The sequence below is a fragment of the Meleagris gallopavo genome, chromosome 7, assembly GCF_905368555.1.
Source record: "Meleagris gallopavo chromosome 7, MGAL_WU_HG_1.1, whole genome shotgun sequence".
NCBI lineage: Eukaryota > Metazoa > Chordata > Aves > Galliformes > Phasianidae > Meleagris > Meleagris gallopavo.
In genome coordinates, this window is record NC_139410.1 from 11,205,344 (window position 1) to 11,223,298 (window position 17,955).

At 48.3% G+C, this 17,955-nt stretch overlaps 2 protein-coding genes across 5 annotated transcripts in view; one reads left to right on the forward strand and one right to left on the reverse strand.

Moving 5' to 3' along the window:
- Positions 1–8,703: 8,703 nt before the first annotated feature.
- LOC146543956 (uncharacterized) lies at positions 8,704–17,616 on the reverse strand. Of its 4 annotated transcripts, none has more exons than XM_085228057.1 (2): positions 16,787–17,616; positions 8,704–11,196 (listed from the first exon to the last, which is right to left on the reverse strand). In XM_085228057.1, the coding sequence occupies exons 1-2, from the start codon at positions 17,614–17,616 to the stop codon at positions 11,169–11,171; spliced, it is 858 nt and encodes a 285-aa protein (XP_085084183.1). In that variant the 3' UTR covers positions 8,704–11,168. The 4 variants fall into 4 exon arrangements, with proteins under 4 accessions (XP_085084183.1, XP_085084180.1, XP_085084181.1 ...); XM_085228054.1 differs by lacking the exon at positions 8,704–11,196 and adding an exon at positions 11,206–12,828; XM_085228055.1 differs by lacking the exon at positions 8,704–11,196 and adding an exon at positions 13,473–15,207.
- Positions 17,617–17,736: 120 nt separating this feature from the next.
- Positions 17,737–17,955, forward strand: part of BMPR2 (bone morphogenetic protein receptor type 2) — a 102,170-nt gene continuing 101,951 nt past the window's right edge. The window contains exon 1 of the mRNA XM_085228051.1: positions 17,737–17,870. Within this exon, the coding sequence (XP_085084177.1) occupies positions 17,789–17,870 (82 nt within the window). The 5' untranslated portion in view covers positions 17,737–17,788. The remainder of the gene's footprint in view (positions 17,871–17,955) is intronic.

Consider the following 17,955-nt stretch of genomic DNA (forward strand, 5'->3'; position numbering starts at 1 on the left):
TCTTTTTAGCAGGTAAGGAAGTAGGTACTCTGTGTTCTGATTTTGAACTGTTTGACTGTTAAGCTCCTCATCCTAGGAACAATGTGCTCAGTACCCTTAAGGGCAGCACTAATAAGTGTATTGAAGTCGAATGCTAAATGTGAGCAGTGAAAATAATCGGTGGTGATAGACAACAGTCGTTTTAAGCCAGGGTCACTGTATTTGAAGTTGCTTATCAGTTCAGGCAGATAAAACTGGCTTGCTTACGCACAGTTTTCCCAAGACAGAGGTCTGGGTATTTGTGTACCATCTTGCATCTTTGAAATAATGAAGCCTACAACTACAGTTGGGAAATACTGTAACCTCTTTGCATGGGTAACAGTGAATGCCAAGATTTAGAACAGGCCCTTAATTAGGACTTCAGCCTTCTTATTTAAGTAGTTTGGATTCTTATGTTTGTACAGCCTCCCTTTTGAGTAATTGTGCAACGAGACATTCATGCGGAGTCTGTGTAATCGCTCACTAATCTTTGTGAAGAAGCAGATCTGTCCAAAAATGGATCTTTCTTTCTAGAAGAAAATTACTGATGTTGGGTTAAGGATAGATCTTTTTTGTTTCCAGAAAGAATAGCTGGCAAAGGCATTGGCATTTCAAGTGGAACAGTGGGATCTGTGATCCTTAGAGCACTTGGTCTGTGTGGGTTACAATAAAGCCAGTAGTGAAAAATTGCTGATGTACTTAGGGTTTAAGCCTAGGAGAGGGTAAAATTATTTAAGAAGACTAGCTGAAAAAATGCAATGCATCTTGGATACTTGGGCTCTTCAACACTGTATTTCCAGGTTGTGCTATCCTGGGACACATGGGCCATGCTCACTTTGCTTTCTGCATTTTACAGACATTGGGAATTTTTCATTCTCTATGCAGATGTGCTGCAAGGGTGCATGCAGCTTTAACTTCTCTTCCAAAGAGTTACTACTGTGCCTGAGAAGCAGAAAGAAGTGTAGCATCTCCAACCCATTCAATCTAAGAGGTGCTTAATGTAAATCACTGGTGGCTTCTGTAGTATGTGTCTCTCTTACAGTTATCTTTTAGAGAAAATAGCTGGTTCTGTGATCTCACTGCACTTCTTATTGCAGAGACCTTTCCCTTTTAAGGGATGTTGCTTCAGTGTTGGAGAGGAGGGCAGTCTTGACCAAGCCTTAGACAGTGAGGTCTGATTAGATGACTTTTGTTCTTCATGGCTGTGGCCTTATACAGACCCTCCACCAGGAACAGCTGCAACACACTGCACGACACCAAGCTGACAGCCTGCCTTCTGGGAGCTGCTGCAGGCTCATGAGGTAATGATGTGACTTCCACCTGGGCAGATAGTAGCATTTTCTCTTCTACACGGAGATTTTTGTCAAGTATGAGGGCTGGCTTCTGGGCTGGGGTGCCCCACCCTGCTTCTCCCTAGAGCCAGCCTGGCTTTTGGGACCCTGTGCCCTGAATTATTTCAGAAGTGGTTTATTTGCACTTTGAGCACACACATGTGATGTTGCAGGCCAGTCCCAAGTGCATGTGTGCATGAGGTGACATGGTCCTGCCTATTGTAGGACTTCAACATTCAGCCAAACTGTTCTCACCTATTCTTTGTACGCTATTTGTTTCTCAAGTGTGAGGTCATGCCTCTCATAGACACAAGCATCTCTATATTCAGTGTCTGTAAGTCCAGTGGTATTAATTTGTGGCAGAAAGTGCAACAGATTCTAGGAGAATGTAGTGGAAAAATCCTCACTCAGATCAGTGCTGGTTGGGTCTGCCATGTTTAATCTCTACTCTTTGCATTCCCCCTCTAAAAACTGAGCTAATGCCTCCCATCCAGTGAGTGTACAGGACTCTCATTGCCTCATCATTTATGAAACACAGTGAGAGTTCTGAATGGGACCCAATGTGGAAGTGTTGAGGTGAACTGGGAGGAAACCTGTCTGCCAATGCAGTACCTGCAGACAGGGTTGTCCAAGTCCATGATGAAACCTCTCTGACAGAACCACAGACACGTTAAAACCTTTCTCCTAGATGGAGCTGAAACCAGCTGTGTTTGTACACGTAAATCCTCCTGTCATACAGTGTCAAAGCAGAGGTTTGCTCCTGTAATGGTGTAGAATCACTTTGGAAGGTAGTTTGTTAGGACTGGTACTACTTGGTGGGAGCGCACTGAAAGTGGAGCTCGGATGTTGTAGCAGTCTGCTGTGAGACCAGAGAGGCTGTGCAGAATGGCAGCTACTCTGGATGAGAGGCAGGCTCTTAGCAGTGCAGCACTCCCTGGTACTGGAGATAGGGATACAAGAAAGATAACGTCCCATTACCCAACCAGTGTTACGCAATGTGTTGAAGCAACACCATGCAGTGCTGTGGCAAGGGGATCATGTGTTCCCCCTTGTAGCCAGCCTGCTTGCGTGGGGGTGGGCATGGCAGGAAACTGTGGAAACAGTTCTTGCCCTTTATTCACATTCTGTGTTTTTGCATGTTGGTAGCAGACAGTGCAGAAAGGGCAAGCAGCTGCTTCATCAGGTAGGGCGAGTACCACCAGCAGGGCTTTCTGTGCTGCCCAGTGTGGTGCTGGCTGCTTTCTCCAAGACCTCACTGTGTGGAAGTTGACCCCTCGTGCACCTCACAGGAGCAGGACTGATGCGTGGCATGCTGCTCATGCTGTGTCTTCAGGGAGCAGCTTGAATGGCCATAAGTAGTGGCAGCTGGTTTTCCTTGTGGCTGTTTGCTGTCACTCCCCAACAGCGCATCAACACTTGCCCGTGCGTTTCTACCCCAGGGGTACGGTAGCTTTTGGTGGTAGTAGCTAAATCACCAGAGATATGTAAACTAGCATGTCTTGGATGTGTGAGTCTGTCACAGGTAAAAGAAAAATATAAAAATAGAAATCCCATTTCCAGGACCTCTAGTGTAGCATCTTTTTAAAAATAACAGCAGCGACAAGCTGAGAAAGAAACCTTTGTCTAGACGCTTGTTTCCTAATGCTGAATGCCAGAAGTTATTTCTCTTTACCTTTCTGGAGACTTAGTGGCTGGAGAACATTCTCTTTCCAAAGGAAATCCTTTTAACTTTTAGCAGCTTGAGACTCTAATTGGATGAAATAATAGCTTGGCACTCCCCCAAGCACTATGATTTTTATCTTTTTTGTTGTCTGCAAAAGTCTGGCTTGTTGCAGTCCTGTGAGTCATGGATGGAATGTGGATGGCAGAGGGTGCTGGTGTCCAGGGCCAGGCCCTGGGTGAGGCGGGCATGTGGTGCTCAGAGGGATATGGCCATGTCTGCCCCAATGCTGGGGTGGTGTTGCCTACCCCAGGGCCACTGTGGTCCTGATGCTGGCCTGGCTCTGGACAGCTTTGTTCACTTTGTTACACAAGAGGGATTTTTTTTGTTGGCTACTGCTCTAGTTTCTCCAGGTGACTCATCTTCTAATAATCATGGATTCGTGCTTTTTCTTGGCTGAATGCTAACTGTTCATCAGCTTCAACTAGCATGTTTTGAGCCTTAGATTTTGATGGTTTATTTAGTCCAGAAATAAGCCTGATAGAGTAAACACCAAAGCTTTGAACCCCTCAGGATTTTGTTTCTGTACAGTGGATTAAACAAACTGAAGCATCCAATGCAGCTCTCTCCCTTGCCTCAGAAAAAAAGCCCTAGGCTGTGGGGTGCACTGAACCAGCTATTGCCTTGGCTGTAGCACCTTGTCTTCCTGTGTTCCCAGAACCAGGTTGCCCTGGCCGGGAGATTCCTTCCTGTGCCCAAAGGTCATGTGCCAGGCAGGGCAACTTGCCTGGGTGAGAACGATGTAAGGCACACTGAGCAAAGGTGGCTGAGGTGCAGCAGGAAGCTGCGGGTGATCTCTCAGTTCTCTGCTGACTTATTCATCATCAGATGTCTGAATACTGGCAGGACTGGGCTGAGCCTTCGGCTCTTGGGATTCTGAAGGTTGGGCTGTACAGGACAGGCCTAAGCTGAACTGAAATGAGAACTGCTGTGTGCTCCCATGCTCTTCGCCAACAAGAAACCACCCATCTCCTGTGCCAGCATTGCTTCCCTGGGGTGTTTTTTCCCCTTCTCTGTTTACCATCCTTACAGATTGTTTTCCTTCCGGCATCTGCACAGCTGCCTGCAACAAAGTGCTGGCAGACAATCTTATCTTGGGGCACAACCCGTCCTGCTCTGCTCTCTTCAGCATCAAGGTCCCCATGAGGCACTGCACAGGGGCAGCCACAGCAGCTTGACTGCAGACAGGCATGTGGAGAGGTCCACATTGCGTGCACTATATCTAGGAGGGTGGCAGAGACTATTTTTCTCCTCCTTATTTGCTTGAGTGTTTTTTACAGTTCATCTCTCTTTTTCTTGGGTTTGTGGGGTTAGTATTTTGGTGATCAGAATGGTTCTGCTCTGTGGCATCTGGGAGAGGGACTTCTGTGACTTTCAGGAGAGGAGACCTTAAAACCCCAGGGAATATAGGTCAAGAATTTTCATTGCTTGTGCTTTGAAACCGGCATGCCTGATCACTGAAATGCACCCAAGACTGTTAAAGAAAGTACAAATAGCACGGGAACTGTTGAAAGAAAATTAACCATTTCTCTTGCTGAGTTACACCTTGCCAACAAGAAAGTATCTCTTCTTATGCAAAAAATTGGAAAGAGATGAGCCTGAAAGTCTCATGGCACCTGCTCAACTGCTAGGGCAGTACTGATGTGTTTCATGGAGCTGCTAGTGAAGATTTTTATTCTCCATAGATTTTTGCTGTAGGAGCTTCACATCTCCTGCTATGTCTGTAGGAGGCAGAGAGCTGCTGGGCCTATTGCAGCAAGTGACAATCTTCCATGTGCTTTCCAAGATGTTCTTTAATGGCCTCTAGATGCTGCGTTGATGGGCATGGGCTCAAGATGACTTGTGTTGCAGGGAGGTGAGCTCTGTGGTTAGAGTCTTGTTCAGCAGCCAGCCATCTGCGTTATCAGACTGTTTACTTTGGTTTCCGAAGTCCAACATATGTGCATTGCTTCACTAAGGGCAAGCCCAAGGAACTGTTGTATGCCACTGCTTTTGGCTGGTTCCCTTCATATGCATTTTGGAGTTAATTTCCTTTCTTTTAGCATAAAGTTGGGAAGCTTGCTGGCAAAAGCTGAAACACCAATTTAATCGCATGAGTCTATAGTGCTGTCAAATGTATCAGATAGCATGAAATTTGCAATAAATCTTTGGAACTGCAACTCTGCTGCTGACAGCTGAGCAACTACCATGTGCTCAGGTATCAGCTACAAAAGAAAGATATTTAAAAGATATTTAAATGTACTTTTAACTTAAAGGAAAAGTCAGTGAAACAGGAGAACGGCTTAGTGATGTTTCTCTGATTTCTCAATCAAATTTGCTCAATGTGTGATGTAAAATCCAAGTTTCCTCTGCTGTCAGCTGTTGATCCCCTTCCCCTACGGAAGCCCTGACCTTTAGAAATAGCTGCAGCTGGTGGGTTTGCCCACCAGGAGCTGTGCTTCACTGCACCTGGGGAGAAAGGGGAAGAGAGAGTGAGTGTGGAACCCTGCAGATCTGTTTTTGACCCTACTTGACCCCAGCAGGCACCTCTGCTCCATGCAGAGAGAGGGCTGGGCCCAACCCATGTGTTTTTGGCTAGATTGGCTCTGCAAAGCAGAGCATCTGCACATTGCTGAGGAGTGCTGGTGTGCAGGGCTTGTGCAGCTTTGGGGTTGCACAGTCACCCTGTGTTAGACATGCCCTTTGCTGGGTGTTGTGAGTCGTCACAGGGTGATGCCTGCAGGAAAAAGGGACTAATTTGGTGATTTCTTCTTCCTACAGCTGCTGCATAAAGAGGGGAAAAAAGTCTGACTTTCTCTGATGCATTTTTGGTTGTTTAGTTTGCACAGAGCAGGTAGTTCTGCTATTTTTTCAGACTGTGGAATCTGAGGCTTTTCTGCATCATATACGGAAGGTGACATAAGCCACCTTTTTTTTTTCTCCACATTAGGATGCCTATGGAGACCAACAATAAAGAAGCCAGAATTGCTGCCGGAGCAGCTCCCCCACCACAAGCCATCCTGCCCAATTACCACCTGGTGGGGGTCTCTCTTGGGGACCAAGAACTCTGACTGTGCCCATTTCTGTGGCTGCTGGCTATGTTGGGGCTCAGCTGTGGTAATTCTGGTGGTGCAAGCTGCTTCCTCAGCCTTTCCAGACAGGAAGGGAAAAAGTTCTGTCTGATGTGAAAAGCAGAAACATCTGTAAAGGTCAGTGCTGAGTTCCTTCAGAACGAATCTGAGGATAGCAGTGATGGAGAGGTGTTTTTGGTTCTCATCCATCATTGTGGATTGCTTTCAATTGTGAATTCATTGATAAATACTTAATATTCAGTACACAATTCAATTTTGATGTGAAATCTCCAGGGATGCGTGGCCCTAATACAGAGGGGGGAAAAAAGAACCTAACAAAGTTAAATTACTCCTTGTTCCACTCCAGGTATTCACATCAGTGTTTTCAGGTTCCTGTAGTCTCTGTGTGGCTGAGGTGCTGCAGAGGCTCCTGCTTTGCTTTGGCAAGGGAGATTGCCACTGAGGTGTGCTGTAGTGTAGCTCTTTGTCTTGCTAAAGCCCCTTCCCACAGCAATTCTCTACTAAAATATATGAATATGTTTTCAGGGGATATCTCCCTTACATTCCTTTTCAGTCCTCCTTTTCTCGTTCATCTGAAGTAGCAGCATTACTGCTGTGCTATGGAAAACAAATGTTTGGCCTCAGTATTCTTGAAGCTGCCTGCGCTGCAGCAAACCTTCCAGAGCTGTCATGATGACAGGATGGCTGAACCAAAGGTTCAAGCCCAAGGGGTGTAGGAGCACCTCGTGAGCACGGAGCCAAACCTGTGGCTGCCTGGGGCCCAGCAGGGCCAGGGCTGCTCCAGGCACTGTGGTCTGGGCTGGTGTAGTTTGATGAAGCTGACAGCCAGGTGTTGTGATGCGCTGCCCTCAGCCATGGTGCATACAAAAACCCGGTCCACTGCTTTAAGCCCTGTCTATCCATCTATCTCCTCCACCAGGTTTACTTTTGCCAGCTGGCATAAAAGGTGCTGAAACTATTTCCAGCTATTTCTCCCTTCAGAAACCCCTGAGTATTTACGTGCCCTGTAAAGAGCTATTCTCAGCATTTTGGCTAGAAAGCATTCCAGCTTCATACTTCATGGCAGATATTTGAGCATGTCCCCTTGCTTTATCATCTTGCACAGGAAGGGCATGTCTTGTCCAAATATCCATTGTTGTCTCTTGTTGTGTTAAACACCCTTTCAGAAGCTACAGGCTGGCAGCATGCAGTTCCTGGTAATGGGCAGGGGCCCCTTGCGTGCTCCATTGGTACTGGGCTGCGGTGAAGTGCTGAGACTTGGTACCTGCTGTGCTCTGTTCACGGCCTGCCTGAGAAGCGCTTGGTGTGAAGTCAAGGCCACTGCTGTTGTGCAGTAGTTGGCCTGCTTTGAAAGATAATCTTCTTTGTGTGTGTGTGGTGGGGATCTTTTCCTTCTTTTCCCCAGATGTAGCAATTTGTGGCCAAATCGCACGGTCCCGAGTGAGTATTCTGGCAGAAAAAACTACTTCAGAATTTGACATAGCCTAACTTTAAGATAAAAGCCTTTATGTAATCACTAATTTGCAGTCATGGTTGCTTTGGTTTCTCTCATCGTCTAGAAGTTATTTTCTTCATGCTGGGAGTTGGACTTTCCTGGCACTGCATCTGTTTTCAGTGATGTATACACACAACTGCTGACAGCTCGGAGCCTGATCCCATGTTCCTTGACCCTTGCCCTAGCTTGTTTTTCTGGCATGGTAATAAAGCCTCCCATCTCTACTGATGACCAGTAGTGGCCCTTCAGCTGCCTGAGGAATGCCCAGTGCTGTCTCACAGTGCTCTGGCCTTTCTTGGTACTGAAAGGGGATGGTCCTATTGCTGTTCGTGTAGCAGCCTGCTGCTACACGCTCCTTCTGTGTCCTCATTCAGCTCTCAGTGTGCTCTTCTCTTCCTGAAGCTTTATCTGAGCCTCACGGTTCCATCACAGCGTTATGGCATGAAGCATGATGCGCATGTATCCTGTAGAGCTGCTATGTGCTTTGAAGCACTCAACCTCTTCCATCCTGTGCTTATCTCCCAGGCGCAGCATGAGGCTGGGCTTGCTTCTGCCAGCAGGCTGCTTTGAGATCCCTGATGAAAGGATTGCTGTAAATGCAAAGGATCATTGTTGAGCAATCTCTTCTGTTCACAGCGAGCTATCAAGCAGGCTGCAGGCCTGCAACATCCTGCTGAAACCATGAGCTTATGCCTGCTGGCAGCAGGTTGCTGTGCAGAGCAGGACTGGAGCAAGAGGATCGCCCATGCTCTCCTGCCTACCCTTCACAGCCACCCCTCATAGCAACTCCTGCAGGAGGTGCCGGCCCATCATTCAGTTGCAGTGTGGAGGAATGGCAGAGAAACTCTCATATGGATGAGCTGAACTCCTGTCACTCTTGTTTTGTTTAAAAACAAAGCGAGGCGTTGCTTGGAGCAATAGTTGGAGTAAGCAGAGCGCACATCTGGCTCAGCTTCACTCAGCTTTTACAACGTTCTGCAGTCACAACAGCCTCATTTTTTTTAGACGTGGGTCACTGCTGCTGTTGGGCTGAATGAACTCAGTCAGGCATGGACCTCTGTGTGTCAGAGCACAGAAGCCCCTCAGTCTGGGGCGGGGGGGGCGGGCAGGAGGCTGGAGGTGCTGGAGAGACAGGCAGTACAGTTGGATATACACAAGGCAGCTTCTGTTTCCCTTAATTTTGGAACAACCATTAAATTGTGACCTCTGCACTCCAGGTGGCAGCCAGCAGTCCAAGGGCCTGCTTGTTTCTGGCCACATCTCATGTACATGATGCCTTTGGCAGTGCAGGCCTGGAGACCTGGCTGTGGGGGTGCTTGGTGGCACGCTGCAGGGAGAGGCCTCAGCCTTCCAGGGGTGGGAGCCTGCATGGCTGGCTGCGTTCACTGCTTGTGCCTGTGGAGACTGCAGGAGGAGATAGTGCGGTAGCGGCAGCTGCCCCTGAAATTATTTGTGCACATGTTTAGTTCCAAAGGCTCCTGCACAGCTGGTTGGAGGTCACTGCGAGTGCTGATAAGGATTTGCCAAGCAGTAAGAAGACGGGACGAGGTCAGGGGCTTTTCTGGTAGTGAGGCAGAGTGTGTTTAGCAAACACCGTTATCTCCTGAATTGGGGTGAGAGATTTCATTGACGATGCAGGGGAAGTCTGGACGCTAGCAGAAGGCAGGAGAAATTTGCTTTACAGCTTTTGGCTGAGTTGAGAGTAATGTGAGAATGGCTGCTTCCTGTAAAACTGAGGACTTTCTTTGGGGGAAATGAGGGGCTGGATGTAGAGGAACTGTGGGGCTTTTTCCTCTTGTGGCTGAACACCTTGTGGCTGGTGATAGGGCTTCCCCATCACCCCCAGGCTGTCGTTGCTGCTCTGCTGTCCCCTTGCTGGGCAGCTGAAGGCAGTGTGTGGCCTTCAGACTTGTGCCTCACCTGGGAACTGCGACCCTCGCCAGAGGCTGAGGGCAGGGCACCCTCACATCAGACGCAGCTCTGAGTGCAACTTCTAGGAGCTTAGAGGATGGTGTTCCCAAAATCTTCGTTAGGGGACAAAGGGTTCCTGACAGGGACTGTGAGGGGTGCTGTCTCTGTAGTGACCTGTTTCTGCCTCTGGTCTCCATCTGCCACTGCACATACTGATCTTTAGCCCTTGCTGGCAGTAGCAACATGCCCACATCTGGGAAGTTCTGGAAGGTCTGAGGTGTTTGCTAATGCCCTGACTTTCAATTCCTGATGGCGGAGCAGCAAAGCCCCTCACACATCTTCCTGCCTGGACAGAGATGGGAGCACTTCTGGGCAGGCAAACTAGCACCTCTGTCTGCATAGACAGAGCAGGTCTGGGGATGCCCACCCCTTTTCCAGGCCCATGGGGTTCTTCTTCTGCTCTGCTCCCATCTACTTGCACTGCTGGTGGAGCCAGTACCGTGCAGCTAGTGCATTACCTTGTAGATAGCTGCCTCCAGGCAAAATGCTCATCCACAGAGAGGTTGTAGATATCAGAGGTCTGAATTTAGTATCACTCTTTTTGTTAAAACCACAAATGTAAATTTTGAATTACTTAACTATTCCCATAACCCTTCCTCCTTCCCCTTCCAGGCTGCTCTCCCTCTTGCCCACAGATTTCCTTCCCGTTTTTACTCTGCTCTCGCTTCAGGTGGCTGTGCTTCTATTTGCTCTTGCTTTGCACACTCCCACCCTTCCACACCTTTGGGCAAGTGGAAGCTCTGGCAGCTCCTGGGGGAACGGTACAGGGACTATTTCTCCTCATGCTGAACATGTCCCCTCCAAGGTTGTCAAGATGGCTAAAAGTAAATGAATACAAAAGTTAAACAAAACTTAAAAAAGAGGGGAAACCCTGCTTAGGTATAGGTTTTACTGAACTCAGTGAAGAAGAGTAGAAAAATTACTGACTCTTTGCTATAGAAACAGAGAAATCTTTCCTTTAGCAGTCCCTGCCCACTTATGCCTCCTTGTACTCATTTATGCTGAGTGCTCTTACTTGTGAATGGCAGGTATAGGAGGAGGCTTTGTAGCATCCAAGGGCTGCCTGAGCTCTCCAGGCCATATAGGCAGGGCTTGGTCAGCTCATTTTGGTCTGGAGGTTGTTCCTCACTTGCAAATACACGGTTTTCGGCTCTCTGAAGTGTGGAATGATGGAAGAAGCAGTCAGATGGGTTTTATTTTTCCTAATAGACCTGTGAGAGGCAGCCAGGCCATGCAGAGACATTGACCCAGATTTTTGATCTGAAGGGAGTGTTCTTTAGAGGTAAAAATGTTTCCAAATTGTGAGGCTGGTTTGCCAATACAGTACTTCATTTTAAATAGTAAATAATGACTGTATTTTGTAGTCACTCTTCTCTTTTAGGTTGGTGCTCGTCAAACTGGCATTGGTGTTCAAGGACAACCAGCAATAGGCACATACACATTGCTTTCTCCAGGCAGTTGCCACAGCAGAAGGGGTGTAGTTCCAACAAGGCTTCATCGGGTGGTCTTGTTTGTTGTCAAGGGGCATTTTTGTTGGCTTTCTGCTAGAAGCATTGCGCTGGTCAGAGAAGTACTTTCAGGTCTAGCTGTCTGTGAAAAACCAGAGAATGAAGAGGAGCTGGCCACTGAAAGCCAACCTGGCGCTATCAAGTAGCTCATGTAGTGAGTAATTAAAACAATAAAAATAAAAGCAGGAATGTGGAAGTAGGAGGAGAGTGTCGGAGATGCCGTGAGTGCTGCTCCTAGCTGCCTGTCGCGAGTGTGAGAAGGCGCAGGTAGCTCTCAGGAATGAAGCCCTGCAAGTCTGTGGCAATGACATACCCCCCTGCTAAGAATGAGAAGATGGTTCTGACACGACTCCTCATATCCCTGTTTCTGACTAAGTCCACTGTTGGTTTTAATGAATAAGTAAGTTATGTTTCAAACTGATGAACGCCCTGCGGTCGGTTTCCCATTTTATTTTGTGATGAGCACGCTAAAGGATTTGGGCAAGCTGTAAAGGGCCTTCAGTGTACAATTTAAGGAGTAATTCAAAGTGGGAGGCATTTCTCAGAACTAGCATAAAAGTTTCTCTCACCTCCACCCCCAAAACAGAGATAATGTCTCCACAGACTAAGCAGTGTTATCTCTAAAACAAGACGGTGACTGCTGCAAACGTGGCTGGTAGTTCATTATCACGGTGAGGTATTGCATATTATGAAACATAAAAACGTCTATTAACTGTTTCACTGCTAATCCTTCCGGAGACAAAATATTACATTTGTGTGTCTATCCCACAATACAGTTTTCTCCTCCTTGAACACTGAAAGCTTACTTGTCCCAAGCCCACCTGCTTACACTTCCAGGCTTGAGCCTTACATCTTTTGTAAAGCAATTATGTGTTATGCAAAGGAGAGCATTTGCTATCCCCCAAATCAGGAAATGTATGGCCAGCATACAAGAAAAGAAGATCAAGATCAAAATACTTCTTTCCAGGGACTGGCCCTAAAGCAGTGCAATTAATTTTTGTATTAAATTAACTAAAAGTCTCCAGTTGAAAGGTAAACAAAATTTATCTACTGATACGGGGTGATAGCAAAGGCCTTGGTGAGTTCATTGTGGAGTATGGTTTGTCTTGCAGTTAGATGGAGTAGGGTTAGAAAAGGATGGAGTAGAGTTAGAAAAATCCAAGACTAAAAGCTCTTATAAACCATTATGCAGAAAAACTTTTTTTTTTTCTGAAATATTGGACAGCTATTGCTGTTTTCTTGCTGAGAAAATTCTGTGTTCTGAGATGCAGAAAAAGGAAGCCGTAGTAGCCTTCAGACAGGCTTTTATGAGTCTAAAGGCCAAAAGTAATGTCTGGCACAGATTATTTCACTGTGCTAAAGGGGAAATAAATTCCCTCTGAGGCAAGGAATTCAATTTACCATTTCCTTAAAGCTCTTGGTGCAATAGAGAGAGTGAGAGCAAGCTCTGGTTTGTGGTGCTACAGAGGCTTTATCAGTCTCAGATCTTGGCAGGACAGACCAGACTGGTTGTCGATTGCAGGGGATAGTGCTTTTCCTGCCCATCAGAAAGAACAGAAAGGAATTGACTTTCCAGCACAAAGGACTTGCCCGAAGTTTCAGTCAGTCTTTTCTCTGTTCAGGTATGCAAGACTTGGGCTGCGATGCTTGGTGTCTATCTGTCCCTCTTTTGTGGAGGGAATGTCCCTCCATTTTCCCAAGATAAAGCAGAGCTCTGGAAAATGAGCAGAAACCAGCAATCAATTCAGCTGAGATGTGAGTGACTCTGGTAGGTCAAGGGAAGACATGCGAAGGAGCCGTATCAGTGTTGAAGAGAGGTACTTCACGAGCCTGACTGCTAACATCACCAGAGGACTCACCATTTCTCTTTCTACACATTGTGCGCCCACTTCACTATAACAACGATCTTCTCACAGCTGCTCTCGCTATTCTGACCTTTAACTCCTAACTGAGCTCATGGGGGTGTATTAATGACTCTGTGTGACACCTCAGGTTTAACATTGATGGGAAAAATCTATGTAAAATAAGTAACTGAATCCTTCCAATGGTAACAGCTTCTGCATGTGATTACTTGTTTGGCTGCATTGGCTGGAGCTTTAGCTGCTAACTCAGCAGACTGTGAGTAGACAGTATCGTCTTTTCAGTTCATTCTGGCTGCAGTTCAGGATGTTAATAATAATCTAGAGGGCTATGTAAGGCTTGGATCCTGGCTATCAGGAACCAGGTCTCTTGACATACAGGTACAGGAGGCGAGATCACGGAGATGATCCTGCTGACAGCTCTCTAATGTAGCCATGAGTAGCAGGCGTTTGCAGCAGAGACCAGTACCAAATCCATTATTTATTAGGGCGGCATTACTTAGGATTCAGAATGGGTGTATTTATTTGGAATAAAGCGTGAACATCTTGATTACTATTTTAGCATATGTTTAGTCATCAGAGTCAATGCTATGGGGATGCTTTGTTTTTAAATTGGGAACAAAATATTCCCTAAAAGCTAAACATTGGGCCATGTTGTTATCCTCTTTCCTTAACACTTACGACAGCACTGAGAGAACACTCTGGCCAAGCCGACAGGCAGCCAAGTGTAATTTATGACTTATTTTAAACTGATTTGTTGACTTCTTGAAAGGCCCTGTCAAAAAGAACAGTCCTCTGAGTCCTAACAAATGATAACAGTTGTGTGGCGTCAGTGCTGAAAAACTCTTGGATAACAGTGAACCTGTCCTGAGAAATCCTTTTAAAGTGTCTGAAAATTGCGCTGTCTAAAAATAAATAGGGCTAATGCTATTGTTTGGTGGTTCATTTTGGTTTCCTTAATGCCTTGTACAATTTATTTTCCATTGATAGGAATATTCCCTTAAAAGTATGAAAACAAATTACCATATGCCTAGTAATAAAAAAAAAAAACACATGGTGTTCACATGAGATGCTGCTAACAAGGACGTGTTCTGTCTCATTTATGTGCAATGTTGAATTTGCAAGTGACATCACCATGTTTGCATGTGCATCAGTGTGGCGGACAGCAGGAAAGACCCAAGATGTGTATCAGCAGTACTTCTCATTGCAGTATCTCACTTAAGTACAGACATAGCATAAAGGGCAGCCTCAGTGCCTCGCCAGGATCTGTGTCATTCAAAGCTTCCTTGCCCTAGGGCAAGGCAGACATGCCCGGCTTGGGCTCTGTTCACATCAGGCTGCTGCCTATGAGGAGCTTACAGCCACAGTGCCTTGGCTCTTCTGTCACTGTCCTTGCACCTGCCCTGCAAATGCTTCCACTCTCATGTCCATACTGTGAGAACAGTGAACAACAGCTGTAGAAGAGCATCTGTTTTCTCTCTATTTTTAACAGTAATTTCTTAGTTAGATACAATACTTTTGTTTCACCAAGCTTAGTTTTTCCTGGTGGAAATACAGTGCTTCAGACAGAATATTTTCTTCTAAAATCTTGGTAAGCTTTATAGGCTTTTTCTTATCTCTCTCCCAGCCTTTTTGGGACCAACATCACAGACTTAGAGAGCTGCAGCTTTGCAGGTCTCTGTAGTCCTGGATGTTTTCCTGTTGGTCTTATTTGAAACTGCTGGATGTTGTGCTGGTGAAATTCTAGCTTACAGTTAAACAGATAAAACAATGTCACAGCAAGAACTATAAATATGTCCTTGTCTGAGCACATAACAATGAGTGAGTCTGCGAGTGACAGTTCAGATCTGGTTTCCTTCCACCACCGTGGGAAAAGGAAGCTGCTCCTGTGGTTGGGCAGCCATGATTGCTTCCTGCATCGGTGTGGTGGAGCAGGGCAAGCCCCTCCTCGGCCCTGCAGCATGGCATGGCTGCGGTGCCAGGGGCTTCACACCCTGCCAGCCCCACTGGGCTAGAAGAGACCAGCCCCTGCTCAAGGCTTCTGCAGAATTAAAAATGTGGCAGGGAAGGAGGACAAACTCTTGCAAACTGCTGGGAATGTGTGTCCAGGAGGTTAGTCCAAGGTCCTGATACAAGCTCAGGCGAAGCATCTCCACATCCTTGGGGGGGCTTTTGCAGGCCTCTGTGGCCTTCACAAGGGTGTTTGCTGGAACATGGCCTGGGTATTTGTGAAACTGTGAGGGCATAATAGTATTAGAAACAGCATAAGTCTTGTTTCTTCTTTCTAGGGAAAAAAAAAAAAACACACAAAAAAGCAAAAAAACAACAAAAATCCAATCCATATTGATGCAAGAATAAAAGTGTTTTAAGGCAGAATATCTGTTTTACATGAATCCTTCTGGAGAACTCCTGATGTTAACTAATGAGCCAAGACTGGAACCATTAACACAAGCAGGAGTTCTGTCATTTACTTCAGGCTGAGCAGGTTTTGATATACGTCATAATTACCGTAATTTTCTTTTACCATCTAAACAGTGAAAGTGCTGTGCAGCCCACACAGTTAGGTTCTTGTTTTCTGTGAGCAAAGCAGCTCCTGCTTATTTTATTGGTAGGTGCAGCTGGATAGGAAGAATTCTGAGCAGTTAGACTTCACTAAAACAATGGATTTTGGGCCCACAAAGAATATTTAGTGTTGGTTTGCTTCCCCCCCCTCCCTTAGAGGTGAAACTATTGTATGTTTTTTTTTTCTTCTTCTCAGGGCTATTTCTTGTCAGTTCACATTCCACAACTAATAAGGAAGATATGTTATACATGTGGCTCTAAGAGAGTGGCAATACAAATTACAGTCTGGGATTCTATATTTCATTGTCTCTCACCAGTACCATGTTAGATCTGCATAGATTGGAAGTAAAAATATTGTAACAAACTTTGAAAAGTTGTGTAATTACCAGCTTCAAAAACTGAACTTGACCTATTTCTGGCGTAAGCATTATAATGATAAAAATCCTATTAGAATTTACTCTGTCTTGATGATGCAAGAATCAGTTCAAATCTGTTTCACCTGTTATAGCTTGTGGAAGCAATGAAGTAATGTAGAGGCTCTTCATTATCAGTAAAAACACTACTCTGATTTGCAACAGCCATTTTATGAAGGAGTATTTAATACCCGGAGTTGTGGAATTGGGTTTTTGAATGTGTTCCTCCCTAGTTCCCTTATTACTGAAGCTGGCAAAGAAGCGCAGGCACAGGGAAGCATCTCCCATGATGACCCACTGGAAAAGCAGGGCTAGGAAGGCACCGGGCTAGCAGGGCACCCTCTGCACACAGGATGTTTTTAAGCACCTTTTTCTAACCCATACCCGGTTAAACTTGTTTGGAAGAGCCTCGCTGGGCCAGAACATCAGCCTTCCAGTCAGCTGCTGGTCTTAATTATCTCCTCAGTTCTGCGTCATGTAGCAAAGGTTAAAGCATACCAACAGTTCATCAGGTTGACTTTTTAATCTTTGTTTTGAAAACAAAAAATCTCTTTAATTTAAGCGGCAGATAATAGTTTTGCCAGGCGTGAGCAGGGCACATTTGACTCGGGTATCACCGCGCTGCTGAAGCTCAGCGGGTCCGCGGCAGGGCTCGAGGCGGGAGACGGGGCAGATCCGCGAGCGTTTGTTAAAGGAAAAACGTGAGGTTCGAGGCGGACGGCACATGTAGAATAGAATCTCAGCCCCTCACCAGCTTACACCCCCTCCCAACATGGCGGAGCCCCCAACGGCCCGCGCGCACAGCACCGCCCCTCCTCGCGGCAGTGCCCCTCTTTACCTTCCCGGAGGCCCGCCTCTATGGTCAGGGGCGCGGCGGAGGCGGGGCGCGAGGGGTGGCGCGCAGCGCCCCGGGCCGGCGGTTGGAGCGAGTCCCCTTTGTGTCTGGCGCGAGGCGCGGCCGTCGGTGTCGGCGGGCGGGGGCGCGAGCTGCGGCGGGGCGGCGGAGGGCACGGAAAGGAGGCGGCACGGGACCGCCCCTCGCTGGCCAGCCCGGCGTCGGGGAAGGCGCCGGCGGCGCGGAGGGACCGAGCCGCTCCCCGCCCCGCGGGCACGGCCGCGCCCGGCCCCGCTCAGAGCTGAGAGAGACCAGCCGAGCTGGGCGCTGAAGCGGCTCGCGGAGGCTGAGGAGAAGGAAGAGGAGGGGGAGCGCCGTTCTCTGGCGCGGGGGAAGAACCTCCGCGGAACGCGGCCGGGTGCCTGGGCCACCGAGGAGGGGCCTCGCTCCCGCCGCCCCGCGCCCCACCTCCGTCGGGGCGGCCGGGGGTGGCGTCGCCGCGGGGGCCGGGCTGCGGAGCCGGCTGGCGGCGGTCGGATGGGCCGGGGGGCGGCCGTAGCCCCCGCGCACGGAGCGCAGCCGGTTTCGTCCGCGGGCGCGTGAAGGCGGCGGCCGGCTCTGCGCCCGCGGCCCTCGGAGCCGGGCGCCGCGAGGGGCTGCTGCGAGTGACAGCCGCCTCCCGTCTGGATATGTTTCCTTCCCAACCCGGCTGCTTCTTCGATATCGTGAAGCTGCGTGGGAAATAAGCGCGTTCCCGAGGCGGGCGGCGGCGCGACGCCTTTCCCGGAGCCGGGCGGCAGCGGCCGGCGTCCTCCCCGGCGTAGCGGAGCCATGCGGGCGGGCCGCCGCGAGGGAGTAGCAGCGCAGCCGGCGCCCCTCACCTGCTGTCCGCCCTCGCGGACCGAGCCGTGAGCCGAGAGCTCGCCGCGGCCGCCGGAAAACGGAGGAAATCGCTCTCGTCGGTGTCTTTATTTCCCGCCCCGCCTCGACCCCCGCGCCCCCAGGATGACGGCCTCGCTGCGGCGCCTCGTGCTGCTGCTCCCGCTCCTGCTCGCCGCCGCCGCCCCGCAGCCCGGCGCTGCGGCCGGTAAGTACTGGGCACGGCGTTCGGGCACTGCGGGGCGCGGTCTGGCGGCGGCTCCATGCGGGATCCGTGCCGGGTGCCCGGGGAG